The 13,670-nt window shown below is 40.8% G+C and overlaps 1 protein-coding gene and 1 long non-coding RNA gene across 3 annotated transcripts in view; one reads left to right on the top strand and one right to left on the bottom strand.

Moving 5' to 3' along the window:
* The window catches only part of GOT1 (glutamic-oxaloacetic transaminase 1), a 45,912-nt gene that overhangs the window by 20,724 nt on the left and 11,518 nt on the right, over positions 1-13,670 (bottom strand). Inside the window, exon 1 of one of the 2 annotated variants that reach the window (XM_057736324.1) lies at positions 1,485-1,723. The exons of the other annotated variant lie outside the window; for it this stretch is intronic. Within the exon in view, the coding sequence (XP_057592307.1) occupies positions 1,485-1,602 (118 nt within the window). The 5' untranslated portion in view covers positions 1,603-1,723. Of the gene's footprint in view, positions 1-1,484; positions 1,724-13,670 lie in introns of those variants that run through there. 2 annotated transcript variants of the gene reach the window in all.
* Positions 1,946-6,831, top strand: LOC130853888 (uncharacterized). Its single transcript, XR_009053897.1, has 2 exons — positions 1,946-2,174; positions 6,531-6,831. It is a non-coding gene; the product is annotated as an uncharacterized LOC130853888 (long non-coding RNA).

Raw genomic sequence — 13,670 nt, 5'->3', positions numbered from 1 at the left:
GCATTTAATCCTCACCAAAATCCTGTAAGATAGTTCAAAGGTAATTGAGCCAATGAAACATAAGGTTTTAAAAACACGTATTTAGATTAACATCAACACTAGTTCTTTATGATATATCCAGCCCTAAAGAAATACTTGGAGGTTTTGGATTTGTTTTAAATTAAGAGCTTGAATAGTGTTCACTCCAATTCAATTCAAGGCAATCTTTCAATATTACTCCCACTTTGCTGCCTATTAAAAACATCACTTTCCCTCTGTGGATGAAACTATGTAGAATTGACTTTTTTATGCTTGATTATGGAAAGTTTCAAACATATACAAAAGTTGTAAGAATAATATAAGGGTGCCCATGTACCCATTACCCAACTTCAACAAACTATCACTTTTTAATGGCTTGTTCCTCACCCCTCCCCCATACTCCTTGGTGAAGACTTTAACAGATTCTATGTACAGACACAGTCACTGTGAGACACCTCCCTCTCGCCACTGCTTCTCTGCTACAAAACAGTTCAGTTTTCTCTTTCTGAAGTTTCTAGTCCTTCTGCTTTAAGTCTGTTCCCTAGCACAGAACATCATCCTACTCATTCTCTTCTCCCTGGCTCGTCTTTGTATGTGGTTAAGTGTAGATGCGGCTTCAGACATCCAAATGATAGTGACAGACATAACAAATTCACCAGAGAAGATTAAGATAAGGGTTAAAGGAATTTCAGAGGCACTTCAGTCCAAATCTTTTTCTTGGCAGTAGGAAAAACTGAGATCCATGCTCTGAACTGTCCAAGGTCCAAGAAACACAAGCAAGAAATGATGACAAAGATATGTGGAAAGTGAGCTTCTACTGTCCACATTCTTTCCTCTCTTTTCCACCATCTCTACCCATTCCCACCACATCTGTGAGAGCCAGAACGTTCTTCCCAGATTCCCAGGGAGCATTAACCTGCCTTAGAAGCATTTCAGATCTCTATCCTATCACTTAATGCCTGATGATTTTAATCTCCTTGGGGCCAAAACCAAGACGCAGTCTTCCCCGCACAAGACATGGTAAAGAACCTGATTGATACCTCGTAGTTACTCAAATATTTACCGACCCAGACTAGAGCTCCCTAAGGCTAACAGTTCTTCTTTTTCCATTCCCCAGCAACCAGGACTCCAAGCCTATCAGCCTTCTTATTTTTATCCCTCTCCTTTCCATCCCCAGCCGCCCCATTTCTTAAGAGGCGAAAGGATGCAGTATAACGAACACACAATGCGGAATCGGAAAAACTGAGTTTGTGCCCTTACTACTACACCTATTCTTTGTGTACACAGATAAACACAGGGATCCATAGGCCCATCTGTAAAATGGGCAGGTCGAACTAAGCCTCGTGGATCTTGCCTCCTCTCCGTCGGAGCCAAGCTGGGCCTCGGCATCTCCTACGGTCCCCACAGCCAGGGTTAGGTCCGCTCCACTCGCAGGCTGCTCACACTCTTGGGCACTGCATCCTTACCTCCCACTCCCAGGTTGACCTTGCGGGGGTCCGGATCCTCTCGGAAGTCAGCAATGAGCTTAAAGACAAGGACCGGCTGGGCCTGAGGAACCTCGGCAAAGACTGATGGAGGCGCCATAGCTAGAAAGCAGGAGTCGACAGGTGCACTGTGCGCCTGAGCCGCTCGGTCCGGTCCAACCGCGGCGACTGGAGGAGACTCTCACCTTCACCTAGCCGACGGGGACGGGCCCGCGGCCTCCAATGGTCGAGCCGCGTCCGGAGCTTGGCAACGCGGTTAACCAATCGCGATCTTCTGACGCAAAAAGGACGTGAGGGAGGAGATGGTATTAGCCAATCCAAGAAGAGAATCTTATCGGAGGCCGGTAATGATGCAACCAATGCACTGTACGCCGGCTGGGACGGGGCGGGGCTAGAGTTGATTGGCAGAGCGTGCTCCTATCGCTGTGGCCCGTTGTTCCTTGGCCCTCCAGGGGCTGAGCGGAGGAGCCCAGCAGCGTACCCCAGGGGCGGCCTCCTCGACCTTCAAAGGCCAAGAGGCAAGCGGACGGTAGCTGGCGGGAATTCCGGAGGACCGGCCATCCCGTACCCGCGGAGCTGGTGTTCTCGCTACCAGGCCCGGGAGTGCGCACGTTCCTGACCCAATCTGGCCCGGCTCGGGCTGGCGGCCAAATCCGGCTCTGCGCACAGATCGTGAGTCCTCGGCCAGGACGTGCAGCTCCGGAGCCCGCGCGGGCGACCTTGACCATCTCTGCCGGCTGTTTCTCCCTGAGAGAAATGTGCCTTGGTTTCAGACAGGGGGCCATCCTACTAAAAGAGGAAGTGCCCAGGAATTCCTTTCTGCCGCTCTTACAGTTTTAGATTTTTGCTCCGCTTTCTTTACCGAGAGAGCTTGGTCCTCAAGGACCTTCCGGATCTGGGCACGGGCTCCCCTTCCAGCTTCTCTCCCCCGCAGGCACTCAACCAGATCTTGCTGTCGTCAGCTGGCTGGTACTCAAACTATCTCTTAGGCTGTTCCTTCCTCCCCAGCCCCTCTCTCCACCTGTTGACCTTCAAGATTCAGAGCAGATGCCTCCTCCTTAAAGCTTTGCCTTAACCCTCACTCTGGTTAAAATACATCTCTCTTTCCTGTGCTTCTGTACCTTGTTGGCAATATTACAATGTTAGAAAATGCCCAGTTAAGAACCTAGCTGTAGAGCCAGACTACCTAGGTTTAGATTCTTTTCCTATCCCTTACTAACTTGGGCAGGTCTAGACAACTTACTTAACCTCTCTGTTCCTGCTCCATAAAGTGGAGATAATAGTATTTTCTTAGGGTTGTTGTGGGGATTATGTGAGTTAATACATATAAAGTGTTTAGTTGCATATAGTAAGCACTCCCCAAATGTTAGCTATTGTCATCATTGCATATCTTCACACCCCTTGTAAATGGTAAGCTTCTTTTGGCTAGAGATCTTACCCTGCATTAGTCTCCCTTAGTTTCTTGCACTTAGTAAGTATTCAATAAATGGTGGAAGGAGGAGTCAGTTCTATTGGTTTTTTCAGAAAAAAAAAAGCAATATCTCAGCCTCTATTCATTGGATAATATGACAAATCTCAAAATGAATCTTTCATTCAGCGTAACAAACATAAGCCAAAAGACCTTCGTGCAACACCTGCCAACCTTTGTATCATTTGCTTCTTTTCAGAAACTTAGCATCTGATTTTAAAGATAACTGTCCACAGTTTCATTAACAACACTTCCCTCTAAGATTGCAAGTTCAACACTGAAGGTGAAATGACAATGAACTCTTGGTGCTTCCATAATCAGAGGCAAAGGGCAACTGCTGAGTGGGATGTTCTAGAGCCCAGCCTTCCCAAAATTTGATTTAAAAGTATGAGCTTCACCACATTGGCCAACAATATCATGGTCACTCCTAACGTAATTCCCTGGGGAAAAACAACCCTAGGTTACCTAAATATTATCAACTTAGCTAAGTCCAGATAAATATTTATTGGCAACCTAAGCAACCCCATAACCAAGTCAGTGCTAATGAGGACAAAGAAAGTACCATATGCAGTTTTTCTTCATGTCTCCATAATATCTGTTCTGAATTTTAGAAAGGGACAAATAGTTACTGGGTGTTGGGGGAGGGGATTACGTATTATGTGGGATCCAAGTCTCAAACTTTTTTCCTGGGGAATATGTTTCTTGGAGATTACTTTAATTCAGTACCCTTCTGTCTTGAGCCCTACAGGCTGCCCCTCTAAGCAAAATGCCTGTATTGAAGTAAACAAAATGTTTTCCAGGCCATCGCTAATTTTAATACTTTGGCTTAGAATGGATGTAAGACTGCCTCCCTGCCGAATGGATAATTCAAGCAAAAGATTCTTGAGAGACAAGAGAGATTCTTGCCCAGACAAGTAGGCAGTCAGATAAAGTGAGTGTCCGGGGAAAGGGCAGTAAGGGTCAGCAAGAAAAGGGGCAGGTATTCCCCCTGCATCCTGACTTTATTATGACTGTCTGTTCAAGGAACTATCTGTCCCTACCATCTCCCTTCTCCCTTTATTTTTTTGCTTCAAAAGAATTGGACGGGAGGAAGTAGGAACCAGACAGCAACAGTTTGATCAGGAATGCATCCCTTTAAGAATATACTCGCTTGGAAATCTGAAGCCTTTAGGGCTAGGCAGCACTGCCCCATCGTGTAAGAGGCAGGCCAGGGCAGTAGTGGGCACTGCATGGACCTCTAAGCAAATCTACACCTGCTTGTACTTAATCTTGCCCCTAATACCCAGAAGGTCTACACTTAGCAACAAGTCAATGTGTTTATCACACATTGCATTCAAGCACAACGTGCTTTGGAATGGTCATATTTGAGCATATGCTGTCACTAAGGGTAGGATATTATTTAGAAGCTGAGTCGTGCGCTGAACAAATGTTTCTTTAAAAACCAAAGCTGTCGGTCTTCCTAGATGGCACAGTGGTAAAGAATCCGCCTGCCAATGCAGGGGACACAGGTTTGAGCCCTGCCCTGGGAAGATTCCACATGCCATAGAGCAACTAAGCCTGTGCACCACAACTATTGAGCCTGTGCTCTAGAGCCCGTGAGCCACAGCTACTGAGCCCATGTGCCGCAACTACTGAAGCCCACGCACCTAGGGCCCGTGCTCCACAACAAGAGAAGCCACTACAATGAGGAGCCTGTGCACCACAATGAAGAGTAGCCCCCGCTCTCAGCAACTAGAGAAAGCCCGTGTGCAGCAAGGAAGACCCAGTACAGCCAATAAATAAATAAAATAAAATAAATAAATAAATTTTAAAAAAAGTCACCAGAAAAAAATTAAAAAAAACAAAAAAACCAAAGCTGTCACTTTGCTGTACACCTGAAACTAACACAACATTGTAAATCAGCTATACTCCAAGAAAATTTAAAAACAAACAATCAAAAAACAAAAAAACCAAAGCTGTAAGAGGAGATCTGTACAAGAGTCACCCCGTGACTAAATCGTGGGCAAGAGGATAAGTGTAGAGCCCCTAAGCTGGTGCTGTCCTTTTACTGTATTGAGTTTACTCTTGCTAAGGAAAGTACTTGCTTATCAACTGCTCCCTTCAACTTAACTGGCTTGTTTCCTGGCTGTGCCTTGGTGGAACCATCTCCCCTTGCATCTCTTCCCTCACTTCTCTCCTCCCTCCCTTATGTATGACTTCTCTCCCCACCTGCACACACGAATTGGACCAAGTGAAGGTCTCTTGCTGTTTCCTATTTCATAGAAAGGCATGTCTAGTGAGGCCTGGGGTGGACAAGTTCTACTGTTATTTCCTAAACTAGGCACCAACATGGGTAGAACATTTTTTAAAGCTGCCGGGGCCTTTGTATAACAGATATCAACAGGACTGACAACCCTGGATCAGTTTTATCTACTTATTAAAGTATCTGAGTTCCAGGGCACCATTTAGAAATTGTTGTGCTATATAATTTTTGTACTATACTTAAGAAGCAGTATAGCATAATGGTTAAAAGCGTGGCCTCTGGGACTAAATTTCCTCTGTGTACCTCAGTCCCCTTGCCTATAACATGGAGATAATAATATTTCTACCTCATGGGGTTGCTGTAAGGATTAAATGATTTCATGTTATTAAATGATTGACTCTAAGATGCTTCGAATTGTACTGGACCCTTAGTAAGTACTCAGTGTGTTATCTGTCACCATCACCATCATCACAGATGTTGTTTACAAGCACTTGCCTTTGAGATTTGTTTAGTTTGTTCATTGAATGATGAGCTGCAAAGTAGAACAATGCGTAGGTTTTCAATCAGATTCTGAAATCAAATTCTAGTTTTGCCTCTTACTAATTTTGCAAGTTTGAGTGAATTACTTAACGTATCTGAGTTTTAGTATCCTTATCTGTAAATCAGGGGAGAAAAGATTTTTTTCTTGGTGTTGATACACGCACACATACACTTAACACAGTTGTAGAAATTATTATCATAGAAATTGCAGTTTAGTCCCTGGGTAGCTATAGGGTAATGGTTAAGACTAACTTTCTTTAAAGTCTCTCTGCTGTGGCCTCTTGAGGGCATGTACTCTGAAATTTTTTTTAATGGAAAAGAAAACAGAGAACATAATTCTTAATATCTTCAGCCCTTCAAGAAGTCTTTGTAGAGATCTGTAAAAGCTCAAAGCAATTTAAAGGTAACAAGACAAGATATTTAATAATTAAAATGTAGCTATATTAATAATAGCCCTTTGTATTTCTCTATTTTTTTCTAAAGAGTAGAAAGTGTTTTAGAAACCCTGTTCCACTACTCTCTTAACATGCCCAGGTGACTGTCATCCCAGTCAAAGAAACACAGAGAAGGAAATAGATCACCTTAGCAAAAAGCTAATGAGAACACTCCAAATGACAGAAGACCAGAAGGCTACAGACCTTAAAGTCAGAAGAAAATTCCCTCCCCTTGCCCTGTTTCTCCCTCAATGCATCACAACATAGCCTCTTACCTCTAGAGTAATGTCTTAAGCTTTTCTCCCCCAAGTTGTAATACCATTTTTTTTTTTTTTTTTGATTAGGTCCTGTCCTAAAGTCCTACACTTTGGTACAAGATGAAGGTAGACGAAGAAATAATGAAGAAAACAAATTCAACGTATTTTCCAAGAACACATTTCTTTTAAACAACTCCTAAAGAGATAGTGTAAAACATTGTAATAGAGTGTCTTACTCTATCCCACATAGTTGGGGTGGGGTCCCTGGCGGCGGGCGGATAAAGTGTATTGTGAACATTTCAACATCCTGCTGTAGAGGGCAGCACGGCCCCTCTTTTGCAAAATGTTGAGCACTCATGAGAAGGAAAATGAAAAGCAAAGCTCTTGACCACTGTGTCTGTGTATTTACTTTTACCTAAATACTTAAAAAGCAAAAAATTAGAGAGTTTTTCTTGTTTAGGTGATTATGTAGAAAGAATGTCAGAGCCTGTACTGCCCTGAAGTAATTGGTGAAAAGCTCAGGTTTTAGGATATGGGTTCTGTTCAGGATATGGGTTGTGTCCGGCAAAGATAAACAGTAGCTTGACCCTGGGCAATCAGATAGGGTTATTGTATGAACAGACCTAATGCTCCTGCACTTTCTGGGTAGAAGTCAATCCACTGAACTAGCAGGATGTGGTTTAAAAAATGTGTGTAAGTCATATGGTCTGAGCCCTGATAACTGCTTTTAAATTCGAATTCACTGACTATCCTGCTGTCTGTGTTAGTTTTCCTTTCTGTCACATGTGGGTCAGATCAGACCTTTCTTAACTGTACCACATGTATTATGACTTTAAAGAATGAAGTCAGATGTGATGGGTAAGGAATGTCTATCATGGGACTGCAGTTGGCTAAATGGCTGTGTGAATATAGCGGTGAAATTAAAGCCTTGTATGTCAGCCTCATTCGATTGCAGTTTGATTTGAGTTTCTCTATGCAGTAAGTAGCAAGAAAAAAATAATCCCTTATTTCGTATTAAAAGTTACTCAAAAAAGAAAAGAAAAGAAAAGAAAAGAAAAAGTTACTCGATGCTCTTTGGCAGGATGACAGTGAGGAGACAATAATCCGAATTCCAGCAAATACATAACCACAGTGTCTCTAGCACATTTGGGTTCTGCTCTAACCCTCAAAACTTTCTGGCAGCAGATCTTCAGTGCTAACTTAAATGAATCCTACTAGGAAGACATTGAGTCTAGTTCCCAGCCCTGCCATGTGAACTTGGAAAAATTACAACCTCTGAGCCTTTGTTTCCTCATCTGTTAAACAGAGATAATGTCTCCTACATCTGGTAAAAGGGTCAGTTTGGAAAATATATGTTAAATGGCTTTGAAAGCCATTTAAGTACCTAACAAATATTTCTATCATTGTAGTCAGATTCCTGCTTTTTCTAAACTCCTATAAGAATTTGTGTCTCTTCTCCTCATTTTGTATCATTACATTGCCTGAGATTGTACGTTTTCATGCGTACTTAACTTTTTTCTCCAACTTGATTGCCTCTCAGTTCCTTGAGAACTGAAACCACCAATTATATTTCCAAAGGTCCTCCACCGCAAAAAGATATTTGGTACATAATAGGTACTCAAATATTTGTTGATCGATTAAAAACATACACTATCGGGGCTTCCTAGGTGGCGCAGTGGTTGAGAATCCGCCTGCCAATGCAGGGGACACAGGTTCGATCCCTGCTCCAGGAAGATCCCACATGCTGCGAAGCAACTAAGCCTGTTTGCCACAACTATTGAGCCTGCGCTTTAGAGTCCATGAGCCACAACTATTGAGCCCATGTGCTGCAACTACTGAAGCCCACGCGCCTAGAGCCCATGCTCCGCAACAAGAGAAGCCACGGCAATGAGGAGCCTGCACACCACAATGAAGAGTAGCCCCCACTCACCTCAACTAAAAGAAAGGCCGTGTACAGCAAAAAAAGGCCCAACACAGCAAATAAAATTAATTAATTAATTTAAAAAAACCCATACACTATAATGCAGAACTAACTCTAATTATGGTAAAAAACATATAAAATTTACCATCTTAACCATTTTAAAGTATGTAGTACACTAGGTTTAGCTATGTGCGTTGTGTACAACAGATCTCTATAACTTTCTCATCCAGAATTAATTCTTAATAACTATCTTCCAAATCACCTACTTGTCAAAGCACTTCTTTGCTGATTGGGAAAAAAAAGGAAAAAAAATAGGACTTTCACTCTGTGGATAGGGATATGTAAAACAAGGTAATCAAAAGACTTATACTCTGTTTTAAATTCTCACTCCCCTCAGAGAGGTTCTGTCCTGGTCTCTAACCATTTTCTCAGCCATTTTCTATAAACATGGGAATATATGCCAGAAAAGAGAGGCGCCTCTATAAAATGCTTTCACGAGTCATTTATGTCTAGCATATAATTAAACATTTATATCAAGGAAACTATCACGTTCAAACAAACTCACTATTATTATTTGATTTTCAGAATATGTGACTTCTGTTAATTACTGAAAATTAAGTACTATTTTTAATCATTATTGCTATCACGGTAGCAATTTTTTGAGATTTAAATATTTTAAACTACAAACAAAATAGGGAAGAGAGTGGATATTTTTGAAACAGTACTGGGGTGGAATAGACTTTCCCAGTCACGACACAATTGCAGAAGCTGTAAAGAAAAAGATTGATGGTAGACACCATAAATAAAGCCATAGTGACTTGGAAAAAATATCTGCAGCCTGCTTATCAGTCACACCTATTAGATACTCAGTGCTTGACTGTATTGATATAAAAATGAATTAAGGGTACAGAGAAATCAATCAAGAAAGAATAAATAGAAACGGCCAATAAACGGACCCAAAATCATCCTCATTATAAAACTGAAACCATACCAATTTACCCATTTTTGCCCATCAGAATGACAAAAATATTTACGAATATTGATAAAATAGTGTTGAGAGTGCAGGGGGGTAGGCACTTCTGTGCACTGTTGCTGAGAATGGCAATCGATAAACCCTTTTCTTAGAATGCATTTTGGCAATAGCAGTCAACATTAAAATGCACATACTATTTCACCAAGCAATTTCTCCTCTTAGAAATCTATTCTAAAGACATTTATATAAGTTTACAAAGATAGACCGGCATATACAACTATGCATAGCAGCATTGATTGAATAGAAAAATAAACAATGACATACTTTCCAACAAATGTGTTATTTTACAACCTAAAAAATCAAGTTTTTATTAAAAAATAACAGATTTGAAAGAGGCTTAACAAGAATACAAAATTAAGATAGTCTCTAATGGTAATTAGAATAGATGGGGGGGAATAGTTCTACAAAGCTCTAGAAATGTAGTACTTTAAAACTTCAGAAGTTATGAGAATACGTTTTAGTAAAGATTAATGTGATACACTTCAGTTTAGAGCTGGTCTGGAAATCAAGGGAGTTATCGAAAATCACTTGTTAATAAAATAGTAATTTTTTAAAACCTAAATCCCAAGACACTGTGTCTCAGAACTGAAAAGAGCTCCTGACATCTAGTGGACACTCAATAAATATTGGCTGAAGGAATGAAGGAGGTTGATATCGCCATCAGAACTGTCATAAAAATGGATGCAAATCTGCCTAGAGATTGTTCCTGATACATAGCAAGTGTACAGTAGATATTAGTTCACCACTTTCTTGGGAGCCTATTGGTGCTTAATACCTGCTTGGCAAATTACAGGAGTTTGTTTATTTAAAGCCATATACATAGTGCTTACTATATGCCAGGTACTGTTGTGAGTACTCCATACAAACTAACTCATTCAGATTATGATAACAATGGAAGTAGATAGTCTTATTATTCCATTTAACACATGAGGCAATTGAGGCAGAAAGCACTGGAACAATTTGCCAAAAATGGCACAACCATACAATGGTAGGGATATGAATGTAGATAGTCTATCTTCAGGGTCCCTGCTCCACTGTGCCATGTGGCCTCTGGTGTCACAAAAGTTTACTGAATGAAAGGGTGAATGGGATGTTCTGGTTTTAGATATTATATTATGCTTTTATTCCAAGGAGCTCAGAATATCTTATGTTAATGCATACCTAAAATTAATCCCACAACTTCTCCTTAAGGTAGAGCATATTTTTGAAAAACATTTTAAAAGTATTACTGGTCCATTAATTGTGTTTAAAATGACAACAGGAGGTCCTTGTTCTGTGATGAAGTCGCTGTATTTGCTTTCTGACATCATATTAATTTCCAAACAAGAGTTCCAAGTTCTGAACAGAGAAACATCCTGCTCTAGAAATGGAAGAGGCATAGGGCTTACAAAGAAGAATGACATAACAATGTCAAACTTATTTAAAGGGGTAGGTGTGAGTTTTCATCTTCCACATGACTAAAGCAATGGGTCTGCAACTTTTCCAATTAAGAATTCTTCTTCTGTAGCTAAGCTTTGTCGACCAAAAAAATACAACCTAAAAGTTGAGAATTATGATTTATTCAGTGGGAATTTTTAGGACTTCAAGCTCAGGAGGGAGCATCTCGAGTAACCCTGAGAGACCTGCTCCAAGGAGGCGAGGGGGTAGCTAGGATATATAGTTTTACGACAAAGGGCAGGTAGCAGGAACAAAAGATCACTGTTAATTAAAGAAAACAAGAAATTTTAATTTAAGGAATTTAGTTATTTTCTTTGTATGGGAAGGTGCAAGAGTCTGGGCTCACTGAAATCATTCTTTTGATATGTACTTCAGCTATGTGGGGCCACTACCCTGTGTTTTCTCATCCTGAGTTTCCTCAGGGCTCACTAGCTCACCATCAGCTGTGGCTGCAATCACTCGTGACTGTGATATCCTTTGTTTACTGATATGGCAGGCAATATTCCATTTATCAGCTTTGTAGGCTTGAGAGCCTTTTTTTTTTTTTAGTTTAGTTTTAGTTTTAACCTTAGTTTAACTTCGTCTCATAACAAATACCACTGTTTCTTTTTCTTCATGAATTTTCTATTCACTTATTCATTCATTTTATCAATATTTATTGACCATCTATGATGTGCCGGGCATTGCACTAGGTGCTACAGATGACATGGTGAGGGACTTCCCTGATGGTCCAGTGGTTAGGACTCAAGCGCTTTCACTGCCGTGGCCTGGGTTCACTCCCTCGTCAGGGAGCTAAGATCCACAAGCCGCATGGTGCAGCCAAAAAAAAAAAGATAACATGGTGAAAAAAAGACAGCCCCTGTCCTCATGAATTCTCTCATCTGATGGGGAAGACAGACAATAAAAGCAATGTGCAAATAAAATTACTAAAATTACAACCACAGTAAGTGCTGTTTTTCCTTTCACGGAAAAAGAACATGAAAGCACATTAATAAGAGGAACTCATCTAGCTGAGTCCAGTTCTTTCCCTTCAGAATGTCCCCTCCAGCATGGATAGCATTCCCCTTCTAATTCCCACCCCAGCAGCACCTCTTAGACCCTACAGCTTGCACGTATTAATCTTAAATTTCTGGAATCTGGTTTGGTAGCCAATGTTTTCAAGAAAAAATGGCCCATTAAAATGATACCTTTATTATTTTATTAGTGCTCCTAGCTCTTTTGTTCCAAATGATAAAAAAAAAAAAGAGACAGGACTTTTAAAAAATCTAATTTCTATTAGTAAGATACAAGTATTTTCATTTTTGTGATTCAGTTGAGAAATGTGAAGCAAGTAAAAAAATTATTCTGAATCACATAGATCATTATTAATTTAAAGAAAAAACAAATGTCAAGAGAAGGGAGAATCAGAAACATGTACTTATATGTTTATTACTCTTATCCTACACAGGACAAGAATCTCTAAAGAGTGAGAGGAAAACGGATGGCAGGCACTGCCCAAAGAGGATGGAACTGTCATAGATGGCTAGTGGATATTGCCAAGAGACTTGTGGTGTCTCCTCCTTGTCTGGCTGATATAACAGCCAGCACTGGGCTGCAAAGTCTCCTCTGGAAGACCATTGAACCAAGAGAGTAAGTGGTGGGCAGAGACAAGTCAAGTTCAGAGTTGGAGCCTCTGGTTCCCTGGGGAAGCGATGGGTTGTAAATAAGGTGAAAGGCAATGGGATGAGCACTACAGGACCCATGGGCTACCATTAGGATCCCCCAGAAGGGAAAGTTACAGAGACAAGAAATAGTATTGGGCAAGCTCCAGGATTACGGATGGTATGACAGCCAATAGGCTTGGAATGCTTTTAGTGCCATATTCAAAATGTGCCCCTGTTTAGTGCACGGAATTCCAAGATAAAAGGCACCCTTGTTTAGCTAATGTAGAGGAAGAATTTCTTTGCCCTCCATCCTTCCCCACCCTATATTCCCTTCTCCTTGACTCCTTTCTTTGTCATGCCAAGTGTTCATCATTTTGATGGCACCCAGTTTCTTCGATTGAATTGGTTTATCCATTGTATTTAGCTCACTGCCTTTAATCCAGGTGCTTACTAATGATTGTGGTCCTTAGATCAGCAGCATCAGAGTCACCTACGTGCTTGTTAGAAATACAAAATCTCAGGCCCCACCCCTGACCTATTAAGTCGGAACCTGCATTTTAAGAAGGTTCTCAGACTTTTCCTAAGCACATTAAAATTGAGAAGCATTATTGTACCCCCATCAGCTTCCTGGACTGTAAAATAGACAAAGTCATTCCTGGCCCACCTTGTTCAAAGCTTTCAATTTAAGATGCTGAGATTAAAAAAGGAAAGCACTTCCAAAGATAAAAATGCTACGCAGCTATTCAACACCATATTTATTTTCACTTGGATAATTTGATTCTTGGATCTCTAGCTGTTTTCATAGCAAACAATTAAAAATTAATCAGTGACTGACTGTCTCTGATTGCTTCCATAATAATTGATTGTACTATCTTATAATGCTCTAGAGTTCTGTTTTATTTTGTTTAATGTATAGATCATGATTCTCAATTCTTGCCTCACATTAGAATTTTCCAGTTTTTTTCTGAAAAAATCCAAAGTGTAAGCCCTACTCTCAAAGATTCCAAATCAGTGGGTCTGGGGTGCCACTTGGGCATATATCATTTTTAAAAGTTTTTAACAGCAAACATATTGGAAACGATTTTAATGTCCACCAGTTACTGAGTGATTCCCTAAGTAGGGCACATCCCTATAATGCAGTACCATGCTGATGTGAAAATGAATGAGGAAGACTCACATGCACTGCCGTGAAA

Source organism: Hippopotamus amphibius, chromosome 5 (genome assembly GCF_030028045.1).
Source record: "Hippopotamus amphibius kiboko isolate mHipAmp2 chromosome 5, mHipAmp2.hap2, whole genome shotgun sequence".
Taxonomy (NCBI): Eukaryota; Metazoa; Chordata; class Mammalia; order Artiodactyla; family Hippopotamidae; genus Hippopotamus; species Hippopotamus amphibius.
This window is presented reverse-complemented; position numbering and strand designations above follow the sequence as displayed.